Source organism: Aethalodelphis obliquidens, unplaced genomic scaffold, assembly GCF_003676395.1.
Source record: "Aethalodelphis obliquidens isolate GAN/ISIS:26980383/991018 unplaced genomic scaffold, ASM367639v1 scaffold10, whole genome shotgun sequence".
In the NCBI taxonomy this organism is placed as follows: domain Eukaryota; kingdom Metazoa; phylum Chordata; class Mammalia; order Artiodactyla; family Delphinidae; genus Aethalodelphis; species Aethalodelphis obliquidens.
In genome coordinates this window covers 34,128,875-34,156,668 of record NW_020837954.1, presented here as the reverse complement: position 1 = coordinate 34,156,668, position 27,794 = coordinate 34,128,875, and the positions used below count along the sequence as shown (strand labels likewise).

Genomic DNA, 27,794 nt, shown 5'->3' with positions numbered 1-27,794 from the left:
TAAACAATTATGAAGTTTCAGTCATGCAACGACATTCAATTTATTTTATTATAGATAACTGTATACATTTATTTTAATATATATAACGACACTCATTTATTAAATACCTGCTAGAGCTCTGCCCAGTACCGGGATGAAGGTGTCTCTTCCCTCCCCACTTCGTGCCCCACCCACATTTTTATGTAATAATGCTATGTCAAAAGGTTGTTTTTAGAAAACCCTTCCTTATTATTATTTTTTTTTAGCAAAGTATCCAAGATGAATGACAGCCTATTTGTCAGTTTGGACAGACTTTTGCTAGAATTTGGTAGGTATAAAATGGAAATAAAAAGTAGATAACTATTTGTATTATCATTGGACATTTTAACAATAAAATGAAGTCACAAAAGAGTAATTTATTTTAGTTTTCCAGTATGAACAAGATATAAGTACTAAAGAAGATATGATTCAACGAATTAATAGTAAGTAGTTTTGCATGACAAAGATTTTTTTTTTTATGGAATGTAAGGTATTATGCTGTTGCCTTGTTTAGGGTAATTTATAGTTGGCATTAGAACTTTTCCCCTGGTTCTATCTAGTGACTAATAATGAGCTATTTACCCTATGTTTTCAATAATTTTCTGTATTCAGTGTTTAATTATTTTGTGTTTAAGAATTTTGTTTTAAGTAGATATCACCCTTAATGAAATACAATTGAAAATGTTATTTTTCTCAAGTAACACAGGTTATTTTAAACATTTGAGTGAAAATTTTAAAATATTTTTAGAAATCATCAAAAGTCAGTGGCCAGGATTAATGGAAGCCACATTTTCAGGAATGCTAATTATGAAAATTAATATTATGAGTGGAATGACAAAGCAAATTACATAAATATAGTATTTTAAGATCCTACATAAAAACTATCAAAAGAAACTACACTCAATAATTTCTTAATAGTTCTGAAAGGTATAGAATTTGGTTATCTTTTCTGCAGCAAAAAAGGATATTGGATATTAAGAATTTATTTTAATCTTTTTAAGAAATTACATTTTATTTTTAGCTTGTGTTTACTCACTATAACAAAGAAATAAGTGAGTTGAAGGTGCATTAAATAATGACATGGAACTGATGAATAGAAATTACACATTTGTCAAAAACAAAACTCTTATGTTAGTATCATATGAGTAAATGTTTACATGAACTCATAGCATCATAAGATGCCATTGATCTTAGATATTACTAATCCAGCCCTCTTACATTAAAGATGTGGGACAGGGGACGTTTATTTCTCTTCAATCTAAAACACAAATTCTTAGCTTCTGGGTCTAGGAGCAAGCCTGACTCTGGTCCTGTGCTTTTTAGTATAGAGCCCTTCCCATCTCAAGCTTCACTTCCTCTCCATTCTCTGGTTCTCCTTTTCTAGGTCAGTTGCCATACCTTTTTTTCTACTGTATTTATTTTGAATTTATGATTTCCAGAATGCTTTGAAGATATTAAAGAAAACAAAGCGACCATTTGTAAGATACATGAAACTATAAATACAACAGATGAGGAAATCGGTCATTACTGTAAACATAGTAAGGAGATCGAAGACAACTGTAGTAAGTGAGTATTTTAAAGAAATTTTCAATAGTTGTCATTAGATTCTCTTATTCGAGGTTTTTGAGTTTATAGTTGAAGACACTGTTGCTTTAAAGTAGTATTTTATATTAGGAAAATGATGAAGCAAGTCTTAAATTTCCTTGTTACATGCCACTGTAAAAGGGATCACAGAAGTTTCAAAAGAAAAATAGAAGAGCTGTAAGATCTAATTCAGATCCAGTTAGTCTAAATACAGTATGTTGAATAATCTAGGCTCAGTATAGAAAATTCCGATTAGATAAATAAATTTGAAATAATTTCCATCTTCGAATTTTCAAGATGTTATTTTTGTCTAAGGGAACCTAGCCTAAAATTAGTAGCTTTTCAAAATAAAACTATTTAGTAAGTTAAGAATTCTTTCAATATAGCTTCAGGTTCTGGATTCTAGTAGTTACATCTATTATAAGACAAACATTTTGAAACAAAGACTTGTTAATGGAACTTAATTGTATGGACAGGTACTTACAAAAATAAAATGTTTAGTTTTCTGTATTTAATTTTATATTGATCACTGTCTTTGTAATAAGTACTATATTAAGAATCATATTTGTTTTAAAATATTTTGTTATTTAAAAATTTCATAAACTTTTTGGTTTTCCCTCATTACTTTTTTTATATTGGTTTTAAAATTTTATAAAAGTAACACATGCCTAGTATAAAAATTCAAAGACTATACAAATGTATGGAGTAAAAAGGTTTTCCCTGCCTGTAGTCCCCATCCCCACCCTGTCCTCTTCCTTACAGGTGATCACTCTTAACAGTGAGTACCCTTCCAGACCTTTTAAAATATATATTCAACATCACTATTACATATGCTTATATATACATCTACCTGTATATCTGCCTTTCCTTTTTTAAAAAATGTGATCATACCATACTTATTTTTCAACTTGTTTTTTAAATTTAACAATATGTAATGTAAATGGTACTATACATGTAATGATTATGTATGGATTTCATTCTTTTTTTTTTAACAGCTCCATAGTATTTTATAGTATTGATGTATCCTAAGTTATTTAACCATTCTCCTATTAATAGACATTTAGGTTATTTCCAGTTATTTCCTATTATAAACAACATGTACAGGTATCCTTCCATATTTCTAGACCAGTTGCTATAGAATGACCTCCTGGAAGTGAAATTGCCAGGTTGAAGAGTATGCATGTTTAAATATTTGATAAGTAATGCCAAACTGCTCTCCCAAAATAATTATACTAATTTATACTTTCACCAACAATATATGAGAGTTTCTATTCCTCACACCCTTGCTAACACTGAAATTATCAATGTTTAAATTTTTTGGCAATCTGATCAACGAAAAAACTACATATTGTTGAACTTTTTCTTTTAGTTTGATTTAGGTTTATGGTAGTTAAGTTTTACCAGTGGTTTCCCTCAAGTAGCTGCAAAGGGTGCTGGAAAAGTACTGGTAGTTTCCCCGCAGAACCTACTGTGTCCAAGATGTACTTTACTTTAAACAAGATTATTCTCTGCTGGGTTCTGAGGGCAGTTAGTAGGATCTGTTGATTTTAGGATCTGTTGATTTTAATGCATGAATACCTCTAGTTCATGATTTCAGCATGCTGGTTAAGAGGTTTAAATGTGAAATATGAATTCATGAAAGTATTAGAAGAAAATATAGGTGACTATAATCTTTGAGAGAGGAAGACCTTCCTAAGTATGTCATCAAAGGTAGAAACCACATAGGAAACAATGGATAAATATGACACATGCAAATTAAAAAGAAAAACACCTCAAAATGATACAAAAAGCAAAAGGATAAGGTAGGAAAATGTTAAAGAAGGGTTAATTTTTAAAATATAAAGTGCTTGTAGAAATTAATAAGAAAGAGCCAAAGTCCCATTAGAAAAATAAGCAAAGAAGGTAAACAGGTAAATACCAAAATGAAGAAATGTATGTCTAATAAATGTGAACAAATGCTCAATCTTACTAATAATCAAAGATGTCCAAATTAAAGCAATAATAAAATACTATATATTCTTTTGCCTTTAAGTTTTGCAGAAATTTAAAGAAGGATAATACCCAATGTTGACCAGGAAATAAGAAAATCACCCCTCTCATACACTGTAGGAATGTACACTGGTATATACCTTTTGGATGACATATAAGTATACTTCAAAGGCTTTAAAAATAAGCATGACTTTTGATTAAACGGTTCCATTTCTGATAATTTTTCATAAGGAAATAATTAGGCATTTTCTCAAAGATGTACAACAAGGTATTTATTTCAACTTTTTTACAATAGGAAAACATTGCAAGCAACTCAAATGTTCAACATTAGGTGATTGTTTAGATGAATTTTGGTATATCCATATGAATGAACAGTAGGCAGCCCATTAGTTTATGATATAAGTGAATATTGACATGGAAAGGTGTTAACAGTATATTACAAATTGAACAAAACATTAAAACAACATTCATAGAATAAACTCAATTTAGTAATTGTGTATTTATGTGTAATTTAAAAAGTCTAGAAATATGTACATCAAAATGGTTACAGTGAATATCTTTTTAGTGAACATGTATTTCTTATGGAATTTAAAAAATATTCAGAATGTGTGTATATATAACCTTTGACCTTATAATTCTATTTTGGGGAATATTGCCTAAGGAAATGGTTGCAAACTCAGACAAGTGTTTAAGTACAAGTTTTTAAGAGAAACTTAGACTAACCAAAATGGCCAACAATATTGGAATGGTTAGATAAATTGTGTAATATGTTGTATTTATTAAAACTTTTACAATGAATTCTTAGTGACAAAGAAAATGTATATATTGATAGTTTAAAAGTAAGTGATAAAAGATGATATGTTGTATATGTGAATATGATCTCAAAGATGTTAAACTATATACTTATGGTAAAATCTGGAAATAATTTATTAAAATAATATCAATATTAGTAGTTATTATTCAGTGTTGAGAATATAGATGATAATTATTTTCTTATGTATACTTTTCTGTTCTTCCAAAATGGGTATGCATACTTCTTGAATCTGAAAAAATAAAAAAGATTAGAAAAAAGAGCTAGAGGAAATATTTGAACAATACTTAGAATGTAAGCTGCCATGGTGTATACTTAATTTTAGATTTTTCACACTGACAACATTTTTTGAGTCATGTAATAAAACAAATGTATAAGTTGAATATTCATTTTATTCTTACTATCTGATTTTATAATTCATTATGGTCTAGTTTCTTTCTTTCAAGTTCAGGAGGGTATAAAACCTGACTTTCTAAATTTCAAAGGAGAAAAAAGCCTCTCTTTATCCCTTATCCTAGCTCTTTAAATGTTTACTCCAAAAGAATTTCTTAGCTAAGATCTTAGAAGTATGATGAGGAACAAAGCCTGATGTTGGAGCGTTGCAGAGTATATTCCAGAAATGCCATAGTAATACACAGTCCATCCATGTCACATTTGTTCCTTCCCTAGTCATGGTTCCAAAACAAGCTTTATGTAAAAATTAATCGATATTGATATTTGAGCATATGTATGATTGCATGAATGGTCATAGTGGTGGTGATCGGAGATGGGAATGTTTTTCTTGATGTAAGCTTGTTTTTTCCAGGAAAGGAAAGATTTGTTTATCTTTAAATGGTTACATTCATTTTTATTATTTCTTAAATTAGTTTATCATTCTGAGATGCTAATTACAGTATTTTTTTTCCATAGCTGGAGGCCAACATGTGATATATTTCATAAACATGAAGACTATATGAAGGACCACTTTACTGTTTATCAAGAAACTGTTGAAAAAGACAGGTACAGATATTAATTTAAGCTTATCAATTCTATAACTTAGTATTAATAAAATATTCTTTGCAAAAATATTAATTGAAAAATTTTTTTAGTTTATTTATTTTTAAAGCAAATTCAGTGTTTTGGACTCTGGTTGTCACTGTTGGCCTACCTATTTGTTATAAAGCTCTATCCAACCTTTGATATATTTAAATATATCCTTAGAAACTATTTATCAGTAGCAGTTATAAGGCAGAGTGCTTCAATTAATATTTTTTATGACTGAATTGCTATAGTCAAACATCTGGGGGAATAGTTAGCTGTATAATTAGCTTATGAAAAATTTGGAGTGTTGACTTTTGAAGGGTATATTTATATTGAACTTGTTTTTCGGAGTGCTGATTTAGTGGGGTGTTATATTCTGACAGAGAAATACTATTGGGTTGGCCAAAAATTAAGATGTTACGGAGAAATCCGAATGAACTTTTTGGCCAACCCAATAATATTTGTGTGGGCTTATTTTATTATGTGTTAAATCACCTGGTTTGGGGGAGTAAATGTAATTAATGAATATAATGAAACAAGGTGAGGAACTTTGAACACGTTATATAGCATTATAATTTCACTTAATTTAAAAAATTGAAATGTTTTTATTTTTAACATAATTGGACAAGAGCAGTGTTGATTTAATTTTTATTTATTTATCTTACTACTTTCCCCCTAGCTTTATTGAGGTATAATTGACACATAGCAGTAAGTCTGAGGTGTAAAACATGATTTAATACATGTGTGTATTGTGAAATGATTACCACAATAAGGTTAGGTAACACATCTATCACTCTATTATATTTTTTGTAGTGAGAATATTTAAGATTTACTCTTTTAACAACTTTCAAGTATATAATACAGTATTATTATATTCACCATGCGTTATATTAGATCCCCAGAACTTATTCAGCTTTTAACTGGAAGCTTGTACTCTCTGACCAACATCTTTTCATTTCCTCTACCCGTCAGCCCCTGGAAACCACCATTATACTCTCTGCTTCTATGAATTCAGCTTTTTTAAAAGATTTTACATATAAGTGAGATCATAACAGTATTTGTCTTTGTCTGACTTATTCAGTTAGCATAACACTCTCAAGGTCCATCTGTGTTGTCACAAATGGCAGGATTTCCTTCTTTTTTAGTGGCTAAATAACATTCCATTTTTATATATATCACATTCAAAAAATCTATTCATCTGTCAGTGGACACTTAGGTTGTTTCCATGTCTTGGCCATTGTGAATAATGCTTCAATGAACATGGTGCAGATATCTCTTTGGGATAGTGATTTTATTTCCTTTGAATATGTAACTAGAAGTGGGATTACTGGATCATATGGCTTTTCTATTTTTAATTTTTTGAGGTGCCTCCATACTGTTTTCCATGGTGGCTGTATCAATTTACATTCCCACCACCGGTATACAAGGGTTCCCTTTTCTCTACATCCTTGCCAACACCTATCTTTTGTCTTTCGGTAATAGCCATTCTACACATATGAGGTACTATCTCATTGTGGTTTTGATTTGCATTTCTCTGATAATTGGTGGTATTGAGCATCTTTTCATGTACCTGTTGACTATTTGTCTTCTTTGGAAAAATGTCTCTCAGCCCTTTGCCCATTTTTAACTTGGATTATTAGTCTTTTTGCTATTCAGTTGTGTGAGTTCCTTATGTATTTTGGATATTAACCCCTTATTGGATATATGGTTTGCAAACATTTTCTCCCATTCTATAGTCTGCCTCTTCATTTTGTTGATTGATTCTTTTGCTGTGCAGAAGCTTTTATAGTTTGATGTAGTCCCACTTGTTTATTTTTGCTTTTGTTGCTTGTGCTTTTGGTATCATATCCCCAAAAATCATTGCCAAAACCAACATCAAGGAGATTTTTTCCCTAGGAGTTTTATGATTTCAGGTCTTACATTTAATTTAAGTCTTTAATCCATTTTGAGTTCATCTTTATGAGTGGTATAAGATAGGGGTCCAGTTCCATTCTTTTGCATGTGGCTATCCAGTTTTCCCAGCATTGTTTATTGCAGACTATCCTTTCCGCATTGAGTATTTTTGGCTTCCTTTCCAAATATTGATTGACTGTATATGCATGGATTTATTTCTGGACTCTTGATTCTGTTCCATTGGTTTACCTGTCTGTTTTTATGCCAATACTATGCTTTTTTTGTTTGTTTGTTTGTTTGTTTTGGCGGTACGCCGGCCTCTCACTGTTGTGGCCTCTCCCGCTGCGGAGCACAGGCTCCGGATGCGCAGGCTCAGCGGCCATGGCTCACGGGCCCAGCCGCTCCGCGGCATGTGTGATCTTCCCAGACCGGGGCACGAACCCATGTCCCCTGCATCGGCAGGCGGACTCTCAACCACTGGGCCACCAGGGAAGCCCGATGCTATTTTGATTACTATATCTTTGTAGCATAGTTTGAAATGAGGAAGTGTGATGCTTCCACCTTTGTTTTTTTTTGAGATTTCCAGAAATTGACTATTTGGGGCCTTTTGTGGTTCCATACAAATTTTGGGATTTTTTTTCTATTTCTGTGAAAAATGCCATTGTAATTTTGATGAGATTGCATTGAATTTTTAGATAGCTTTGGGTAGTATGGATATTATAACAGTATTAATTCTTATGATCTGTGAGCACAGAATATCTTTCCATATTTATGTCTTCTTCAGTTTCTTTCATAGTGTCTTATAGTTCTCAGTGTACAAATCTTTCACCTTCTTGGTTAAATTTATTCCTAAGTTTTTAAATGTGTTTGATGCTACTGTAAATGGGATTGTTTTCTTTATTTTTTTTTCAGGTAGTTCGTTGTTTGTGTATAGAAGTGCAGCTGATTTTTGTATGTTGATTTTGTATCCTGAAACTTTATTGAATTTGTTGATTAGTTCTAATAGGTTTTTGGTGGAGTCTTAGAATTTTCTATATATTGATATAAGGATATACTATTTACAAACAGACCATTTCACTTTTTCCTTTCCTATTTGGATGCCTTTTATTTCTTTTTCTTGCCTAATTGCTTTAGCTAGCTCTTCCAGTATTATATTGAATAAGAGTGGTGAGAATGGCACCTTTGTCTTGTTTCTGATTTTGGAGGAAAAGCTTTTAGCTATTTACCATTGAGTATGATATTAGTTATGGACTTGTCATATATAGCCTTTATTATGTTGAGGTATACCCAATTTATTGAAAGTTTTTATCATGAAAGGGTGTCAGATTTTGCCAAATACTTTTTCTGCATCTACTGAGATCATATAATTTTTATCCTTCACTCTATTAATGTGGTATTTCATGTTTAATTATTTGTGTATATTGAACCATCCTTGCATCCAAGGATAAATCCCATTTCGTATTCGTGTATGATTCTTTTAGAGTGCTGTTGAATTTGTTTGCTAGTATTTTTTTTTGAGAATTTTTTCATCCATATTCATCAGGAATATTGGCTTCTAGTTTTCTTTTCTTGTAGTGTCCTTATTTGGCTTTTTATCAGGGTAATGCTGGCCTCATAAAATGAATTGGAGAGTGTTTTCTCCTCTTCCATTTTTTGGGAAGAGTTTGAGAAGGATTGATGTTAATTCTTCTTTAAATGTTTGGTACAGTTTACCAGTGAAACCATCTGGTCCTGGGCTTTTCTCTGTTCGGAGGGTTTTGATTACTGCTTCTATCTCCTTACTAGGAATTGACCTGTTCAGATTTTTAAATTTTTTTCATAATTCAATCTTGGTGGGTTGTATGTTTCTAGAAATTTATCCATTTCTTTTAGGTTATCTAATTTGTTGTCCTATAATTGTTAATAGTAGCCTCTTAAGAGCTTTTGTATTTCTTTGGTGTCAGGTATATTATCTCCTCTTTCATTTATAACTTTGAGTCCTCTCTCTTTCCCTTGGCTAGTCTAGCAAAAGGTTTGTAAATTTTGTTTATCTTTTCAAAAAAGCATCTTTTTTTTTTTTAAAAAAAGCAACTTTTTGTTTCATTGATGTTTTCCTGTTGTCTTTCATGTCTCTAGTCCATTTATTTCTGCTCTAACCTTTGTTATTTCCTTCTTTCTGCTATCTTTATGGTTAGATTGTTCTTCTTTTTCTAATTCCTTGGGAAGTGACCTTCTTTGTCTCTTGTGACTGATTTTGACTGAAAGTCTATCTTATCTGATATAAGTATAAGCACTTCTGATTTCCTTTGGTTACATTTGTATGGAATATCTTTTTCTATCCCTTCACTTTCAGCTCATGTGTTTCATTAAAGCTAAAGTAAGTTTCTTGCAGGCAGCATATTGTTGGGTCTTGTTTTTTTTAATCCACTCAGCCACTCTTTGTCTTTTCAATTTAGTCTATTTACATTTAAAGTAATTATTGATAGGTATGGACTTACTATTGCCATTTAATTAATTGTTTTCTGAGTGTATTTTTAGTCCCTTTGTTCCTTTCTTCTTCTCTTGCTGTCTTCCTTTGCGATTTTTTTTTTGTAGTGGTATGCTTTAATTCCTTTCTCTTTCTTTTTTGTGTATCTACTATAAATTTTTTCTCTGTGGTTACCGTGACGCTTACATAAAACATCTTATAGATATAACAGACTTATTGATAACAAGTAACCTTCAATTGCATACAAAGACTGCACTTTTACTTCTCCTCCCCCCACATTTAATGCTATTGATGTCATACTTTATATTGTGCATCCATTAACAAATTATTGTAGCTATAATTTTAATAATATTTTAAACTTTCATACTAGAGATTAAAGTGATTTGCATACTATCATTACAGTATTATGGTATTCTGAATTTGAGTATATATTCACCTTTACCATTAAGTTTTATTCTTTTATATGTTTTCATGTTGTTACTTAGCATCCTTTTATTTCAGCTTGAAAAACTCCCCTTAATATTTTCTAAAAGGTAGTAGTAATGAACTCCTTTAGTGGTAATGAACTCCCTTAGCTTTTGTCTGTCTGGGAATGTCCTTATTTTTCCTTCATTTCTAAAGGACAGTTTTGCTGGGTGTTGGCAGTTTTTTCTTTCAGTACTTTGAATATGTGATCCCATTCTCTTCTGGCCTGGAAGGTTTGTGCAGAGAAATCTCCTGATGACATTACAGGGGTTCCCTAGTGATGAGTTATTTTTCTCTTGATGCTTTCAAAATTCTTTTTGTCTTTGCATTTTAACATTTTGATTATAATGTGTCTTGGAAAAATCTTCTTTGGGTTGATCTTGCTTGGGGTCTTTTGGGCTTCCTGTACCCAGATGTCTATCTCTTTCCTAATATTTGGGAAGTTTTCAGCTATTATTTCTTTTCTTTTTAAAAAATTTTTGTTGGGGTATAATCAATTTACAATGTTGTGTTAGTTTCAGGTACACAGCAAAGTGAATCTGTTATACAAATACAGATATCCACTCTTTTTTAGATTCTTTTCCCATATAGGCCATTACAGAGTATTGAGTAGAGTTCCTTGTGCTATACAGTAGGTCCTTATTAGTTATCTGTTTTTTTTAAAATAAATTTATTTATTTATATGTTTATCTTTGGCTGCGTTGGGTCTTCATTGCTGCGCACAGGCTTTCTCTAGTTGCAGCGAGCAGGGGCTACTCTTCGTTGTGGTGTGCGGGCTTCTTATTGTGGTGGCTTCTCTTGTTGTGGAGCATAAACTCTAGGCGTGTGGGCTTCAGTAATTGTGGCACATGGGCTCAGCAGTTGTGGCTTGCGGGCTCTAGAGTGCGCTCTCAGTAGTTGTGGTGCATGGGCTTAGTTGCTCTGTGGCATGTGAGATCTTCCTGGACCAGGGCTCGAACCCATGTCCCCATGCAGGTGGATTCTTAACCACCGTGCCCCCAGGGAAGCCCTAGTTATCTGTTTTATATATAGTAGTGTGTATGTGTCAATTCCAATCTTCCACTTTATCTCTCCTCCCCCAACCTCTGGTAACATAAGTTTATTTTCTACATCTGTAACTCTATTTCTGTTTTGTAGATAAGTTCATTTGTAGCCTTTTTTAAGATTCCACATATAAGTGATATCATATGATATTTGTCTTTCTCTGTATGACTTACTTGACTCAGTATGAGAATCTCTAGGTCCATCCATGTTGCTGCAAATGGCATTATTTTGTTCTTTTTTATAGCTGAGTAATCAGCTATTATTTCTTTAAATAAGCTTTCTGCCTCTTTCTGTCTCTCTTTTCTCCTTCTGGGACTTCCGTGATGCAAATATTTGTTTGCTTTGCAGTGTTCCATAATTTATGTAGATTTTCTTCACTGTTTTTCATTCTTTTTCTTTTTGTTCCTCTAAGTAGCTAATTTCAAATGAATAGTCTTTGAGTTTGCCGATTCTTTCTCTTATATGATCAAGTCTATTATTGATGCTCTCTATTGAATATTTCAGTCCTGCTATTGTGTTCTTTAGCTCCACAGTTTCTGTTTGGTTCTATTTTATGGTTTCTATTTCTTTATTAAACTTCTCATTTTGTACATGCATTGTTTTCCTGATTTCGTTTAGTTGTCTGTGTTCTCTTGTATTTTATTGAGTTTCTTTAAGATGATTACTTTGAATTCTTTTCAAGGCAAACTGTAGATCTCCATTTCTTTGGGGTCAGTTACTGAAGATTTATTACTTTTCTTTTGATGGTGTCATGTTTGCCTAATTCTTTGTGATATGCTTAGCCTTGCATTGGTGTCTGTGCACTTGAACGAACAAACACTTCTTCCAGTCTTTACAGTCTGGTTTTGGGAGGTAAAGACCTTCTCTTGTTGGTTTCCTGGGCTGATGGGGTTACCTATAGAACTGCAGTTGTGCTGGGTTGGAGCTGATTTTGAAGCTGTCATTGAGTTTGTAGTGGGATCCATGGTTGGTGTGCTTGTTACCAGGGGCTCAGGCAGGTATGGATCCTGTCTGGTCCCTGGGTGGGTGAGACTTCCTCCAGTACTTTGTTCAGTAGAATAGTACTGGGACAAAGGTCTGATTCAGGTTCCACAGTTGGGTCCTTAGTCAGCAGGCATATTACCAAGTGTGTAGACAAGTTTGTCTCCCAGCAAGTCCCTGGGAGAGTTCATGCCTAGTCACTGAATGGATTCATGGGTGGTCAGGACTGGCCCTGGACTGTGGCTGAGAGGGGCTAGAACTGAGTCTCAGGGCTGTTTCAGATTCTGCAAACAAAACTGAGGTCTACAGTCCTGGTTCTCAAGGCACAGATAGGCATGTCTCCAACCAGCTCTCTCCGAGGGCTGGACTGCTCCCTGATTGTGGCTAGAGGGGCTGGAGCCAAGTATAGGGCCCTTTCAAGATCTCCAGGGGAGCATATAGCAGTATCTCTTTGGGTCCCTGGGCCAGAAGTTCTGTTAGTGCTAGACTGCTTGAGATCTAGAATCAAGTATGGGTCCTTTCATGATCTATGGGGTGCAGACAGGAGTGTCTCTTGCTTGAACCCTGGACCCGCAGTACTGTGGAAAAACTGTGCTGTGAGAGGGCTGGAACCAACTATAGGGTGCTTTAGGATCTTTAGGGGCATAGACAGGAGTGTCTCCTGCTGGGTCTGTGTGCCAGCAGGATTCTTCAGTGACTGTGGCTGGGACAGGTTGGAATCTAGTTACAGGGCCCTTTCAGAATCTACAGTCTCACTGAGCTTGGCAGGTTTATCTCCTGGTATTCCCAGACTGTGGCCATGAAGGGCTGGAACTGGTTCACCTGCTACTTCTGAGACCACAGCCAGGACCAGGGTCTGTATGCCTATTGCCTGACACACAGGTAGGTGTGACTTCTCCCAGGTCCCTTGGTTTATGGGGCTGGTTACAGACCCAATGCTAGATAGGCCTGTAGCTGAGTTCTCAGGGGTACAGAGATGTTTTCTGGGTCTGTAGCCAGGACCACAGTCAGCAAGTTAAACCACCAAGATGTGAGTCCGTTTTATCAAAATGGCTTTCCTCAGTCTTGGACTGCACCAGGATTTCACAGTCTCCTACCTGGATTCCAAAGCTTCCACAAAGGCACTTTTGTCCATGGTTTGATGGCAAACTTTTATTGCTGAGGGGGGTGATATGCGCAAGGGGCATTTTATTTTGCCATCTTGCCGATGTCACTCCTATTCTAATATTCTAATTAAAAACACCCACACAAAATCTAGAATGCAGTACATTTCATATTAAAAACTGGGTCTTAAGGTAGGGACTGAGGTATAGATTTGGACTTCATTGGCATTTGAAATCATGAAAATAGATGAGATTGCCCAGGGAAAGTATAAAGCAAAAAGAAGAGAAAGCTGGAGTACATGATCATCCAAGAAATAGGCAGAGGGTAGAATTAACAAAGGAGACTTACTTCGTTATTTATAGGCCCCACTTCAATTCAAAAAGAATTTGAAATGATTTATATAAATAATACCATAGTGTTAAAATAAAGTTAGACATACAAATTGAGGCTATAGGGAAGTTAGGGTAATATAGGAAGATGAAGCCTTTGATCTGGATAGAAATTCATACGATATGGTCTTACACATTTGTTAGATATAGGCAAAATTAGGCTTTGAAATTCCTAATAGTAGTCAAAGCATTGTGGAAGTGTGATCAATTTGGAATTCAGAATATTCGTTTAAAAAACAGTTCAGGGCTTCCCTGGTGGCGCAGTGGTTGAGAGTCCGCCTGCTGATGCAGGGGACACGGGTTCGTGCCCCGGTCCGGGAAGATCCCACATGCCACGGAGCGGCTGGGCCTGTGAGCCATGGCCGCTGAGCCTGCACATCTGGAGCCTGTGCTCCGCAGCGGGAGAGGCCACAACAGTGAGAGGCCTGCGTACCGCAAAAACAAACAAACAAAAAAACAAAAAAACAGTTCAGTTGCTTAGGATAAGCAGAGGTTTTTTCCCTAGTACTCAGACTTGAGAGAAATTTGTTCCCTGGATTCTCATAAAGGGGAAATTGTGCGATATGGTAGTCAGTATCTTCAGTGGCCTCCCTCAAATAAACACAATATGTATTACTGCTTTTTATAACATCTCTCAGTGCAAGCTATAGCTATAAAATATTATTTAAAATGATTCTATGAGGGACTAAAGCAAACCAGTCCAATAAGTACCTCTCTGATAGTGTTTGTTGTGATGACTTCTCTTAGCTAGCCAGAGGTATGGAAGTGAAAACAGCTATCCCTTTCTTTCTTAAACCAGCCACATAGGTTGATTGACTTGATGACTCAATACTATTATTTATAAGAGGAAAAGAGTCCATTTGTTGGTATCATGGGTAATGAAGGAAGTAGAGGCACCAGCTACTTATTTCTCCTAATCTCCCATCCCTGTCCCAGGCATTCACGAAGACTAGCATTGCTGAGATGAGATAGTAATGGCTCTTCTTGAATCATGGCTTGGGGTGGCAAGGTTCTTGTATGGAGTATATTAGAAGAATTGCCGTGAATATGCAGTCTGAACAGGGTAGATGGGGTGTGCTAATCTCATCTGAAACTGGTGTCCCAGACTCAGTTTTCTTATAGGTATTTCCCTCCTTTTGGACTATTTTCCCAAAAAGTGAAGGCTTAATTAGCAAATATGCATTTAGAAGAATAGGAAGAAACTTGTTTTAGGCTAAACTACTTTATTTTGCATAAGGGGACAGAGTTTAGTAATATTAAGAAATTAAAACATTCTTAAGATTCAGACCTGCTGACCAGTAGAAGGCTGTTATCCTTTTCTTCTTACTATACAAGCAGTTTATGAATACTTCTTTTCTCATCTGCTAAGGCAAGATAATCATTGAAGTATCTTTTAAGAAATTCCCCCATATAGTATGGCTTGATTTAGAAAATTTATAAACTTTTGAGGAATATAAGGACTATATATTTTTAGAAAATTTTCTATGAATGTTATTTTTTGAAAGTATGTATTTGTTAATAACTGGGTAAAAAAAGGATCCAAGAATATATTTTCTTTTTTTAAATTGAAGTATGGTTGATTTACAATATTTACAATATTGTGTTAGTTTCAGTGTACAGCAAAGTGATCAGTTTTATATATATAAATACATATATTTATATATACATATACACATTTTCCGATTGTTTTCCATTATAGGTTATTATAAGATATTGAATACAGTTCTCTGTGCTATACAGTAAAGCCTTGTTGTTTATCTGTTTTATATATGGTAGTGCATATCTGTTAATCCCATACTTCTTATTTATTCCTCCCCCTCTTTGGTAACCATAAGTTTGCTTTCTATGTCTATGAGTCTGTTTCTGTTTTGTAAATAAATTTATTTGTACTATTTTTTTTTTTTAGATTCCACATATAAGTGATATCATATGGTATTTGTCTTTCTCTGTCTGACTTACTTCACTTAGCATGATAATCTCTAGGTCCATCCCTATTGCCGCAAAAGGCATTATTTCATTGTTTTTTATGTCAGAGTAATATTCTATTATATATATATGCCACGTCTTCTTTATCCATTCATCTGTTGATGGACACTTAGATTGCTTCTATATCTTGCCTATTGTAAACAGTGCTGCTATGATCATTGGAGTGCATGTATCTTTTCAAATTAGAGTTTTCATCTTTTACAGATATACGCCCAGTAGTGGTAACTCCATTTTTAGTTTTTTAAGGAACCTCCATATTGTTTTCCATAGTGGCTGCACTAATTTACATTCCCACCAACAGTGTAGGAGGGTACCCTTTTCTCCATACCCTATCCAGCATTTATTATTTGTAGACTGTGAGGTGATACCTCCTTGTAGTTTTGCTTTGTATTTCTCTAATAATTAGCAGTGTTGAGCATCTTTTCATGTGTCTGTTGGCCATCTGTATGTCTTCTTTCGAGAAATGTCTATTTAGTCTTCTGCCCGTTTTTTGATTGGATTGTTTGTTTCTCTGATATTGAGTTGTATGAGCTCTTTGTATGTTTTGGAAATTAAGCCCCTGTCAGCTGCATTCTTTGCAAATATCTTCTCCCAGTCCGTGGGTTGTCTTTTTGTTTTGTTTATGGTTTCCTTTACTGTGTGAAAGCTGTTAAGTTTGATTAGGTCCCATTTGTTTATTTTTGCTTTTATTTTGCCTTGAGAGACTGACCCAAGGAAACATTGGTACGATTTATGTCAGAGAATGTTTTACCTATGTTCTCTTCTAGGAGTTTTATGGTGTCATGTTTTATATTTAAGTCTTTAAGCCATTTTGAATTTATTTTTGTGTGTGGTATGAGGGAGTGTTCTGACTTCATTGATTTACATGAGTCTGTCCAGCTTTCCCAACACCACTTGCTGAAGAGACTGTCTTTATTGTATATTCTTGCCTCCTTGGTCGAAGATTAATTGGCCATAGGTGTGGGGGTTTATTTCTGGGTCCTCTATTCTGTTCCATCTCTATATGTCTGTTTTTGTGCCAGTACCACCCTGTTTTGATTACTGTAGCTTTGTAATATTGCCTGAAGTCTAGAAGGGTTATGCCCCCAGCTTTGTTCTTTTCCCTCAGGATTGCTTTGGCAATTCTGGGTCTTTTGTGGTTCCATATAAATTTTAGAATTATTTGTTCTAGTTCTGTGAAAAATGTCATGGGTAATTTGATAGGGATTGCATTAAATCTGTAGATTTGTTTGGGTAGTATGGCAATTTTCACTATATTAATTCTTCCAACCCAAGACCATGGGATATCTTTTCATTTCTTTGAATCATCTTCAGTTTCCTTCATCAGTGTTTTATAGTTCTCAGCATATAAATCTTTCACTTCCTTGGTTAGGTTTATTCCTAGTTTTTTTTTTTTTTTTGATGCAATGTGATTTTAAACAGGATTGCTTTTTTACTTTCTCTTTCTGATACTTCATTGTTAGTGTAAAGAAGTGCAACAGATTTCTGTATATTAATCTTGTATCCTGATACCTTGCTGAATTCGTTTATCAGTTCTGGTAGTTTCTGTTTGGAGTCTTAAGGGTTTTCTGTAGAGTATCATGTTATCTGCATATAATGACAATTTTACCTCTTCCCTTCTAATCTGGATGCCTTTCATTTCTTTTTCTTGCCTGATTGCTGTGCCTAGGACTTCCAATAGTATGTTGAATTAAAGTGATGAGAGTGGGCATCCTTGTCGTATTCCAGCACTTAGCAGGAAGACTTTCAGCTTTCCACCATTTAGTATCATGTAAGGTGTGGATTTGTCATAGATGGCTTTTATTATGTTATGTTCCCTTTATACCCACTTTGGTGAGAGTTTTTATCATGAATGTTGAATTTTATCAAATGCTTTTTCTGCCTCTGTTGAGATGATCATGTGGTTTTTGTATTTTCTTTTGTTGTTGTGGTGTATCACATTGATTGATTTGTGTTTGTTGAACCATCCTTGTGACTCTGGGATGAATCCAATTTGATTATGGTGTATGGCCCTTTTTATGTGTTGTTGGACTTGGTTTGCTAATATTTTGTTGAGGATTTTTGCGTCTACATTCATCAAAGATATTGGCCTGTAATTTTCTTTTTTGGTAGTGTCTTTTTCTGGTTTTGGTATCAGGGTGATGGTGACTTCATAGAATGACTTTGGGAGTGTTCTCTCCTATTCAGTCTTTTGGAAGAGTTTGAGAAGGATAGATATAAGTTCTTTGTATGTTTGGTAGAATAACCCAGTGAAGCCATCCAGTCCTGGACTTTTGTTTGCAGGGAGCCTTTTTTATTACAGATTCTATTTCACTTCTAGTGATCAGTCTGTTCAACTTATCTGTTTCTTCTTGATTCAGTTTTGGCAGGCTGTATGTTTCTAGCAACTTGTCCATTTCTTCTAGGTTGTCAAATTTGTTGGCATATAACTGTTCACAATATTTTCTTAGTAATTTTTTGTATTTCTATGGTGTTGTTACTGAGTCCAAGCTCACTCTGCTTGCCACATGGCAGGCCAGTAAATCGGGAGAAGAGGTGTTGAGGCAAGGAATAGTGACTTTATTCGGAAAGCCAGCAGACCAAGAAGATGGCAGACTAGTGTCTTAGAAGAACCATCTTATTGGGGTCTGGATGCCAGTTTCTTCTATAGAACAGAGAGGGGACAGAGGTGAGGAAGTAAAGTAAAAAGGCCATAAGTCTTGCAGATATCTCCTGGAATAGCCAGCCTAGGGAAGGGGATGTATTAATTTCTTCTTTCTTGCAGCCATTCATAGGTGGACAGGGTCAGGATGTTTCCCTGAACAAAGGCACTTTGGTTTAACATTCAGGCAGAGGGGCAGGTTCCCTGAAGCAGACCATTATGTATAGACAGTAACCTTTTAGTGAACAAAAGCAGCAGGAAACAAAGGTTAAAGTAAGAGAAACAGATCCAACATGTAGTCAGATTTGTTCATCCCCGTAACAATATTGGTTATTTCTCCTCTTCCATTTCTTATTTATTTGTATCCTGTCTCTTTTCTTCTTGGTGAGCTTGGCTAGAGGCTTGTCAATTTCATTTATCCTTTCAACTATCTCTTGGTTTTATTGATTTTTTTCTTTTTTAAATCTCCATTTATTTATTTCCTCTCTGGTCTTTATTATTTCCTTCCTTCTGCTGAATTTAGGTTTTATTTGTTGTTTTTTTTTTCTAATTCTTTTAGGTGGTAGGTTAGGTTGTTTATTTAAGATTTTTCTTGGGGCTTCCCTGGTGGCGCAGTGGTTGAGGGTCTGCCTGCCGATGCAGAGGACACGGGTTTGTGACCCGGTCCGGGGGGATCCCACATGCTGCGGAGCGGCTGGGCCCGTGAGCCATGGCTGCTGAGCCTGCGCGTCCGGAGCCTGTGCTCCGCAACGGGAGAGGCCGCAGCAGTGGGAGGCCCGTGTACCGCAAAAAAAAAAAAAAAAAAAGATTTTTCTTGTTTTTGGAAGAAGGCCTGTATTACTATGAACTTCTCTCTTAGAACTGCTTTTTCTGCATCCCATAGATGTTGTATGGTTGTGTTTTCATTGTCGTTTGTTTCGAGGTATTTTTAAATTTCCTCTTTGATTTCATCACTGACCCTTGGTTTTTTAGTGGCATGTTGTTTAGTCTCCATGTAATCATTTTTTTCTCATTTCTCTTTCTGTGGTTGATATCTAGTTTCATACCGTTGCACTCAGAAAAGTTGCTTGAAATAATTTCTGTCCTCTTAAATTTGTTGAGGCTTGTTTTGTGTCCTGGTATGTGGTCTATCCTAGGGAATGTTCCATGTGCTCTTGAAAAGAATGTGTATTTTGGTTTTTTTTTGGATGTAATATCCTGTAGATATCAATTAAGTCTGTTCTATTGTGTCATTTAGGACCTCTGTTGCCTTATTGATTTTCTGTCTGGAAGATCTGTCAATTGATGTCAGTAGGGTGTTAAACTCTCCTACTATTGTTGTATTCCCATCAATTTCTCCCTTTTTGTCTCTTGATATTTGTTTTATGTATTTTGGTCCTCCTGTATTGGGTGCATATGTGTTAATGAGTCTGATATCCTCTTCTTGTATTGATCATCTTATTATATGTTGACCTTCATTGTCTTTCTTTGTGGCCTTCGTTTTAAAGTCTATTTTGTCTGATGTGAGTATTGCTACCCCCACTTTCTTGTCATTTCCTTTTGCATGAAATATCTTTTTCCATCCCCTCACTTTCAATCTATATGTGTCTTTCACCCAGAAGTGGGTCTCTTGTAGGCAGCATATTGTAGATTCTTGTTTTATTATCTAACCTGCCACTCTATGTATTTGATTGGTGCATTTAGTCCATTTATATATAAAGTAATTACTGATAGTATGTATTTATTGCCATTTTAAACCTTGTTTTCTGGTTTATTTTGCACATCTTTGTTCCTTTCTCCCCTTTCTGTTTTTCCGTTTGTGGTTTGTATTATGCTTGAGTTCCTTTATTTTTGTTTTTTGTGAATCTATTTTATGTTTTTGATTTGTGATTATCCTGGTTTTCAAGTATGTTATCTCATAACTGTATCTACTTCCTTTAGAATCATAGTCATATAAGCTCAAACACATTCTAAAAGATTTGCATTTTCTTACTCCCCTCCCCCACATTTTGTGATTTTAATGTCCTGTTTTACATCTTCATGTTTATCTTTTTGCTCTTCATTGTATTTATAATTGCTTTCACAGAATTTTTTTGATTGTTTTTTAATCCATGTACTGGCTTATTTAAGTCATATTCAATCCTTTTATATATTTGCCTTTCCTATCGTGAGTTTACCTTTTTTATTGATTCCTGCTTCTTTTCTATTTAGAGAAGATCTCTCAATATTTCTTTTAGGATAGATTTAGTATTGCTGTCTTCTTTTAGTTTTTGCTTGTCTGAGAAATTGTTTATCTCGCCTTCTATTCTAAATGACAGTCTGGCCGGGTAGAGTATCCTAGGTTGCAGGTTGTTGTTCTTCAGGACTTTGGATATATCTTGCCCCTCCTTTATGGCCTGCAAAGTTTCTTTAGAGAAATTAGCTGGTAGCCTTATGGGGGTTCCCTTGTAACTGACTCTTTGTTTTTTCTTTTGCTGCCTTTAGAATCCTCTCTTTATCTTTCACTTTTGCCATTTTAATTATGATATGTCTTGGATTTGGACTGTTTGGGTTCATCTTGTTTGGGAACCTCTGTGCTTCCTGTACCTGTATTGCTGTTTCCTTCTTTAGGTTTGGGAAGTTTTCAGCCATAATCTCTTTGAAAACATTTTTGATCCCCCTTTCTCTTCTTTTTTTCCTGGGATTCCTATTATGTGTAGATTGGCTTGCTCTTATTATTCCATAGATCTCGTATGTTGCTTTGTTTCATTTTTTCATTTGTCTTTCTGTCTGCTGTTTTGCTTGGGTGATTTCAGTTATTCTGTCTTCCAGATCACTTCTTATTCTGCATTATTTAGTTTACTATTTATGCCTTTTGCTCAGTTTTCATTTTGGAAATTGAGTTGTCTAATTTCGATTGGCTTCTTTTTATAGTTTCTAATTCCTTGTTACAGTGATCTGCATTTCTATTGATAGTCTTTCGTAGTTCCTTCAACATTTTTATTACCTCCGTTTTGAACTCAGCGTCTGGTAGATTGGAGAGGTCTGTTTCATTGTTCTTTCAGGGAATTTCTCTGGTTCTTTTAATTCAGAGTAGTTCCTCTGCTTTTTTCATTTTACTTATATTTCTCCAACTCTATGAATTTTGGAGAAACAGTTATCTACTGTGGTCTTGAAGGTTTGTTTTTATGTGGGAGTGACCCTTGTGTAGACTGTGTGAGTGCAGTATTTTCGGTGCGAGGGCTGTTTGTGGTATGGATGCTTGCCAAGACTTTCCTCAGGTTGTGCTGGCCCTTGTCTCCTTGATAGGGGATGTGTTTGGTGTTGTGGTGACCAGAGCCTGCACTGGATGTTCGGTGGGGCCTCCTCTTTGCTCTGGTGGTTGTCACAGCCCTGTCAGGGTCAGGGTCTGCTCCCCAGTTGTTGGAATAGAAGCCCCCAGATCCGGTTCTAAGCTGTGATGTGAGGTAGGTGGGACTGGGAGCTCTCCCTCTGAGAAAGGAGCCACTGCGTGTTCTTCCATAGGAGCTGTCCACTGGGACATGCAACTCTGTGATGCCACCTGCTACTTGGTGTGCACGCCCACAAAGAAATCTGTTGTTAGCGCTGCCCTCAAGGGGCCACATCCACTGCTGAAGTGCTCATAATGAGCTCAGAGGTCCTTTAGGCATGCACGTGTGCTTGCAAATCTGCCTGCACAAGAACTTGCCCGAGCCTCACCCCCATGCCAAAGCGGAAGTGCAGGTAATTGGCTCAGATTTCAGCCCTTCTGCAGGAGCAGTGGTTACATGGGAATTTTTCTTGTAGCTTTGGTTGTGTGAGATCTTCTGCAAGTTTTCAGTAGGTATTCTGTGAGAATTGTTCCACTTGTAGATGTAGTTTTGATGTGTTTGTGGAGGAGGTAAGCTCCACGTCCCTCTACTCTGCCATCTTTTTCTCCTCCCAAGAATATGTTTTTTGCAATGAACCTGGATTGAACATGTTCAGTGTTGTAGATGAGGACTGACAAACTTTTTTTTGTAAAGGGCCATATAGTAAACGTTCCAGGCTTTGTGGGAATATACAGTCTTTGTCACAGCTACTCAAGTCTGATACTGTGGTACAAGAGCAACTTTAGGCAGTACATAAGTGATTGACTGTGTTCTAATAAAACTTTATTTATGGACATTACAGTTTGATTTTCATATAATTTTAATATGCCATGAAACATTATTATTCTTTTGTTTTTTTAATCATTTAAAAATGTAAAAATTGTTCTTAGCTCATAGGCTGTACAAAAACAGGTGGCAGATTAGATGTGGCCCATTGATCATAGTAACTGACCCCTATTGTAGATCAAGCAAAATTCAAACGAGAAGGAAGAGTTAATATCCTTTTGCAAGAATTGACCATCTCATTCAAGACTGGTTCCGAAATAGATGACCAGGCACCTCTACCTTAGTTGTACTTGAAGGAGTTCCTCCAAACAGTGCTGAAATTTTCTTATAAAATAGTTCTGGAGTATACAAGAATGTTTGTGACCCCAGAGTTCTATCACCTAGAACATGATAACTTTAGCTTAGAAAACTGAAGAGATTTAATAGCATAGTTATAGAGGTAGCTGAACTGGGAAGAATAGAGATTCAGAACTCAGGGAGGATAGAGATTCAAGAAGTCATCAAAAGAACCAGGTTCTGCAGTGTCATTTAGGATGAAAAGTGAAAAGAGATCACTAAGGTGGACAAATTAGATCATTGATAACCTTGGGAAGGGTAGTTTCATTAAACTGGTGGAAGTGGAAGTTTAATTGAAAATGATTAAGGAGTGAGTAACTCAGGTAGTGGAGAAAAAGAGTAGAGAATTGAAAAGTGTAATAGAGTTAAGAAAAAAATTTGAAGGACAGACAGTATTGAGGGAAGCAGAATAAGTAGATTTTTAACTTGTCTGTTATGCTTAATTTAGTAGACTTTAACAAGTGATTTTAGATATACTTTTGTTATATTGACATCATTTCTTTTAATTTTAACAGAAAAATGTACCACAGTTATATATGTCAGTATAAAGATGTTTTAAAGCAATACCAACAAAAATACTCAGAAACACCTCTTTCACATGAATATTATGAGAAGAAAAGAGAACATGAAGAAATTCAAAACAGAGTGTTGGCATGTACTGAACAACTAAAAATGAATGAAACTATTTTTATGGAATTTTTAGGTATTAATGGTTTTGTTACATACTGTTTTAATAACATTACTTTTGTAATAAAAATATAATAAATTAGTCTAAAATATGACTTTGTTTTTCAGTGCCTGCTCCCTTTCCATCACTTACCAGTTGGACATTACATATGTATCCACAGTAGTATTTCTACTTAGAATTTTTATTGGATAAGTATTATTTCTGTATTTTAATTGTTATTGCATTTCCTTGTGAGAATCACATTGATTTGGTATTTTGTTTAATTAAAAAATTTAGAGATTACTTTAAAGATCATTTGGGATTAGTTTTCATACATGTGCATGTCATCAGAAGCAAGAAATTTTAATGCCAATAAGTGGTATATGTATCTGTCTTTAAGTGGCATATCTTATCACCCAAACCAATGAAAAAGTCATCTGCTCTGTCTTACCAAAGAGTTCCAATTAAATCAATTGATTATTACTTGTTAAGATGGAAGATGGTAAGGAGGTGAGTCACAATTCATTGGGTACCTACTTTGTGCCAGGCAATACTCAAGAAGATACAGAACTTTCTTATAAGGAGCTCACAGTTTAGTAGAGGAAACAGACATGTAAACAAGTAATACAGTGACATTGTATTAGATGCTTAAGTAATTCTTAATTGGTCTAAGTCTCATCTGTTTGTCAAGGAGACCTTCCCTGATGATGAACTTGGAACTTTAATCCTCTTCCAACCTCCACAATCCTTCATATGCTTTCCTATCAGATTATAACTCCACTGTTTGTACTAAGTCTTCTTTATCCCTGCATTCTACCTTGCTTCATTCTACTTCATCCCAAATCATCCTTTTAACTCCTTTGCTGCTTGCTCTCTCCATGTTTGGGTTTTAGCTTATTCTGTACTTAGTTGTTCATTTGCTGCCCTTCTGTGTTTAGGAAGAGGCAGAGGTTGGTAGATGCATAAGGCACAGCAGGGGTTTAGGGAGTTGGATGTAGAAACGGATGAGACATAAGATTACATGACATGAAGAGGTGATGGAGGTAGGGAGAATTGAAGATTAGGATTTAAATGTCTATATCTGAAATTTTAAATTGATACTTTTGATAACAGCATAGCATTATAAATAATGTTCATCTGAAATTTCATGTGCTAGCATATAAATCATAAGTTTTAGCGAAATAGGAAAGGTCTGATAAAGATTTTCTCTGGAATTCTTGTTCATTGACACTGTTTTATTCATTTTTAAATTCTCCTAAATGGATTGTAGAGTAACTTAGGAAATGGTAGTAGCTAATAACCATGCAGGGTGTCTATTAACAGCTGAGAAATTCTCTACTTGAAATTGGGTATAAATCCAGTTCAAGCAGAAAGTTCAGATAGAAGATGCAGCTCTCTTTTGAGTTCTGCAGGGTGCACTGATGGACCTTAAACAGCAAGAAAAGGAAAATTGAGTGGATTTTTAATGTTAACTTTGGAACAAATAAATTATAGAAACACAAGATGTTAAGTTTGGACCTGAATTGATTATGTTCATCATGCCAAATGACATGATAAAGTTGGGTAAAAACCAAAAGTAAAAAAACCACCCTGTGGAAATATTTAACTGAAAGAAAAAATCCTGACACATATTTTTGAAGAAATGTTATTTTTAAGCTAAATATATAACATAGATGAACAATAAATTGTCTTTGTCAGTTTGCCAAATGTTTGTACTAGTCTTACAGCTATTTTCAGATATTGTTATTAATATTGCTTATATGGTACATATACAAATAATGTTACATAATACTAATTATTTTTATATAGTGTATGTAAGTGTGAAAGTTACTTGTATAACATAGTTCCTTAACATAAAAGGGTTAATTTGAGATGTAAGACACAAGATACTCTTAAACATGCCAACAAATTTTCCAAAAGATCATATGAATTGAAGAAAGAAGTAAATGATGTGGAAATAGAAATTAATTATTTAAACCAGGTATTAATTTTGTTATATGTTTCTAATATATGTGTTAATGTATAAGTGTAATGGTGTGTTAGATGAATGTCTAAGAAGAGCTGTTTCTAAAGAGCCTCGATATGGAGAAAAGCTTATAATAATTTATTTGCCTCAGATTACCATTGAAGCCAAAATGTGTTTTAGGTATTGAGTGTATTCAGCTCTGAGTTTTGGGAAATAGTTTAACTTTCTTTGGGTGCTAAGGAAAGAAGATAGGAAGGAACAAGATGGAGCTTAATAATAGGTATTTAAAGGCATTAGCAGAGCTTACAACAGTGTTGTCAAAAAAGAGAACAAGGCAGTAAATAATTTAAAAGACTTAATCTAGAAAATTTATGACTATAATCTTTATAAAGCTAGTTTAGCCTTTAAGATTGATGGTGCATGATATCTTCATGAATACATTTTTAGTATTGTATTGAAATGTGGCTTTCATTGATGGATATGAGAACCCATCAAAGTCACTTCCAAATCTTGAAAAAAAGTTGAATAGCTGATTTTCTAAATTTTCTGAAAACTGTGTAAAGATGGTATATTTATCATTCATAGGCATGAGGTTCCAAGTAGTATTAATATCATTTTAGTAATGAGAAGAAAGTGGATGCTACTTTCTTTAAAATATATGGTAACTACATCTCTATGTAGGTAATCAATGTCTACTTTGCTTCTGACTGTCCTTTTTAAAAAAGAAGATGAAAGTTCATTGAAATCTAATAGGTTTGCTAATGGAGTTGTAAGAAAAAAGGAGTATGATTTATTGTTAATTTTGACTCTTTTCACTAAAAGATTGCTAATACTACCAAAAATATGTCTTGTGATTATGTAGAAAAAATCATATTCATTAGTTAGGATAAACCATATGTTTATCCTTAATGCTTTGCAGGTAATTATTTTGTTTTGCTTTATCATTTTTCCTTTTAGCAGATTACAAGACTTTATGAAATGAAGAATCTTTCAGAAACTCGGGAAGAAAAAAATAAAAATATAGAAAAGAGAAAGGAATCGAAAGAAAGGTATAAGTAAACTTTAAAATGGGATTTTATATGAACAGTTATTCTGCATTTAAAATTTGATTACATATTCTAGCCCAAGCCACTAATATTTACATAGTATCTATAAACATTTATTGTGCAGGCTGTTTTCTATTCATTTCTTACAAAAAATATTAATTTATACCTTTAAATATTATGGACTAATATTCAAAATTGCTTATTATTTAGTAAGGTAAAGGATAATGTGTAGAGGGAAATAGGGTAGCAGCAGCCCGTTTGCTGTTCTGTAACCTGTCATTTGTACATTTCATCCAGTTTTCCATTATGGGTCACCAAAAGGAGTAAAACAAGAGGAAAAATGATGGGAACAGCAATGTATTTGCCTTTTTATCATCCTGTCACCAGCTTGACCAGTTCTCCTTTGCCACAGAGAGTGAAGATGAATCAAAATGTTACTGAATCTGTGGCATCATATGTTTCCTTGTCTTTCATCCTAATGGTGATAAAATAGACATCAGTGGTGGAGGCACTTAAAAAGAAAAGATTGATTTTGTCTGTTATTGTGTGACAGAAAAATAGATGTATTACTGTTGCTGTTTTTGCTCTGTTGCTCTTTCTGCCTATACCCTTTTAAAATCTTAAATTCCTCTTCTCAGGCTATATTGCTCTTAATCTGATTTTTCAACACACTCTTCTCTCAAGTTAATTTCCCTTATCTTATTTCCTTGGATCTGTTATTTTTATTGATTTTCCCACTCCCACGTCTCACATCCATGGTAATGTGTCTTTAATTTTATAATGAAATTGATTAGAAAAATACAGAAATGTACAGAATTTCACTTTATTGATAACTTTTTAATATAAAAATTCTCTGTTGAGAGAAACTTATATAACTTTAGTTATTTTTACTTATATTTTCATAGTTATTATCAAATAATACCAGTATTTACATTATTATTTAACTATCAATAATATAAATTATTTCTCTAATTTAGGAAAAATTCAATGGAATTATTCTTCCAGTAAAATATTTAAGAGATCCATTTATGATTGTAATATTGCTTTAATGATGTCTGTGTTCATGCTAGTTGATTTTTTTCTGAATAAATCTTTTTAAAGTTTGAAGTAGTACTTCAAAATCTAAAGCATGCTATTTGCAAATACAGTTTTGGTTTAAAATGTTTTTCACAGGTTTAGAAAGTCTTTTAAAATGATTATGTTTTAAAAATGAGGGTGTGGTACATTGAGAAGAGCACTGGACTTAATCAGGAAATGTGTATTTTAGTTGTG

General features: G+C 34.4%; 1 protein-coding gene across 1 annotated transcript in view; it reads left to right on the top strand.

Moving 5' to 3' along the window:
- Positions 1–258: 258 nt before the first annotated feature.
- CUNH14orf39 (chromosome unknown C14orf39 homolog) overlaps positions 259–27,794 on the top strand; it is a 52,674-nt gene continuing 25,138 nt past the window's right edge. The window contains exons 1-8 of the mRNA XM_027111414.1: positions 259–307; positions 405–461; positions 1,458–1,584; positions 5,312–5,401; positions 23,359–23,546; positions 23,639–23,681; positions 25,371–25,491; positions 26,434–26,525. Of these exons, the coding sequence (XP_026967215.1) occupies positions 259–307; positions 405–461; positions 1,458–1,584; positions 5,312–5,401; positions 23,359–23,546; positions 23,639–23,681; positions 25,371–25,491; positions 26,434–26,525 (767 nt within the window). The remainder of the gene's footprint in view (positions 308–404; positions 462–1,457; positions 1,585–5,311; positions 5,402–23,358; positions 23,547–23,638; positions 23,682–25,370; positions 25,492–26,433; positions 26,526–27,794) is intronic.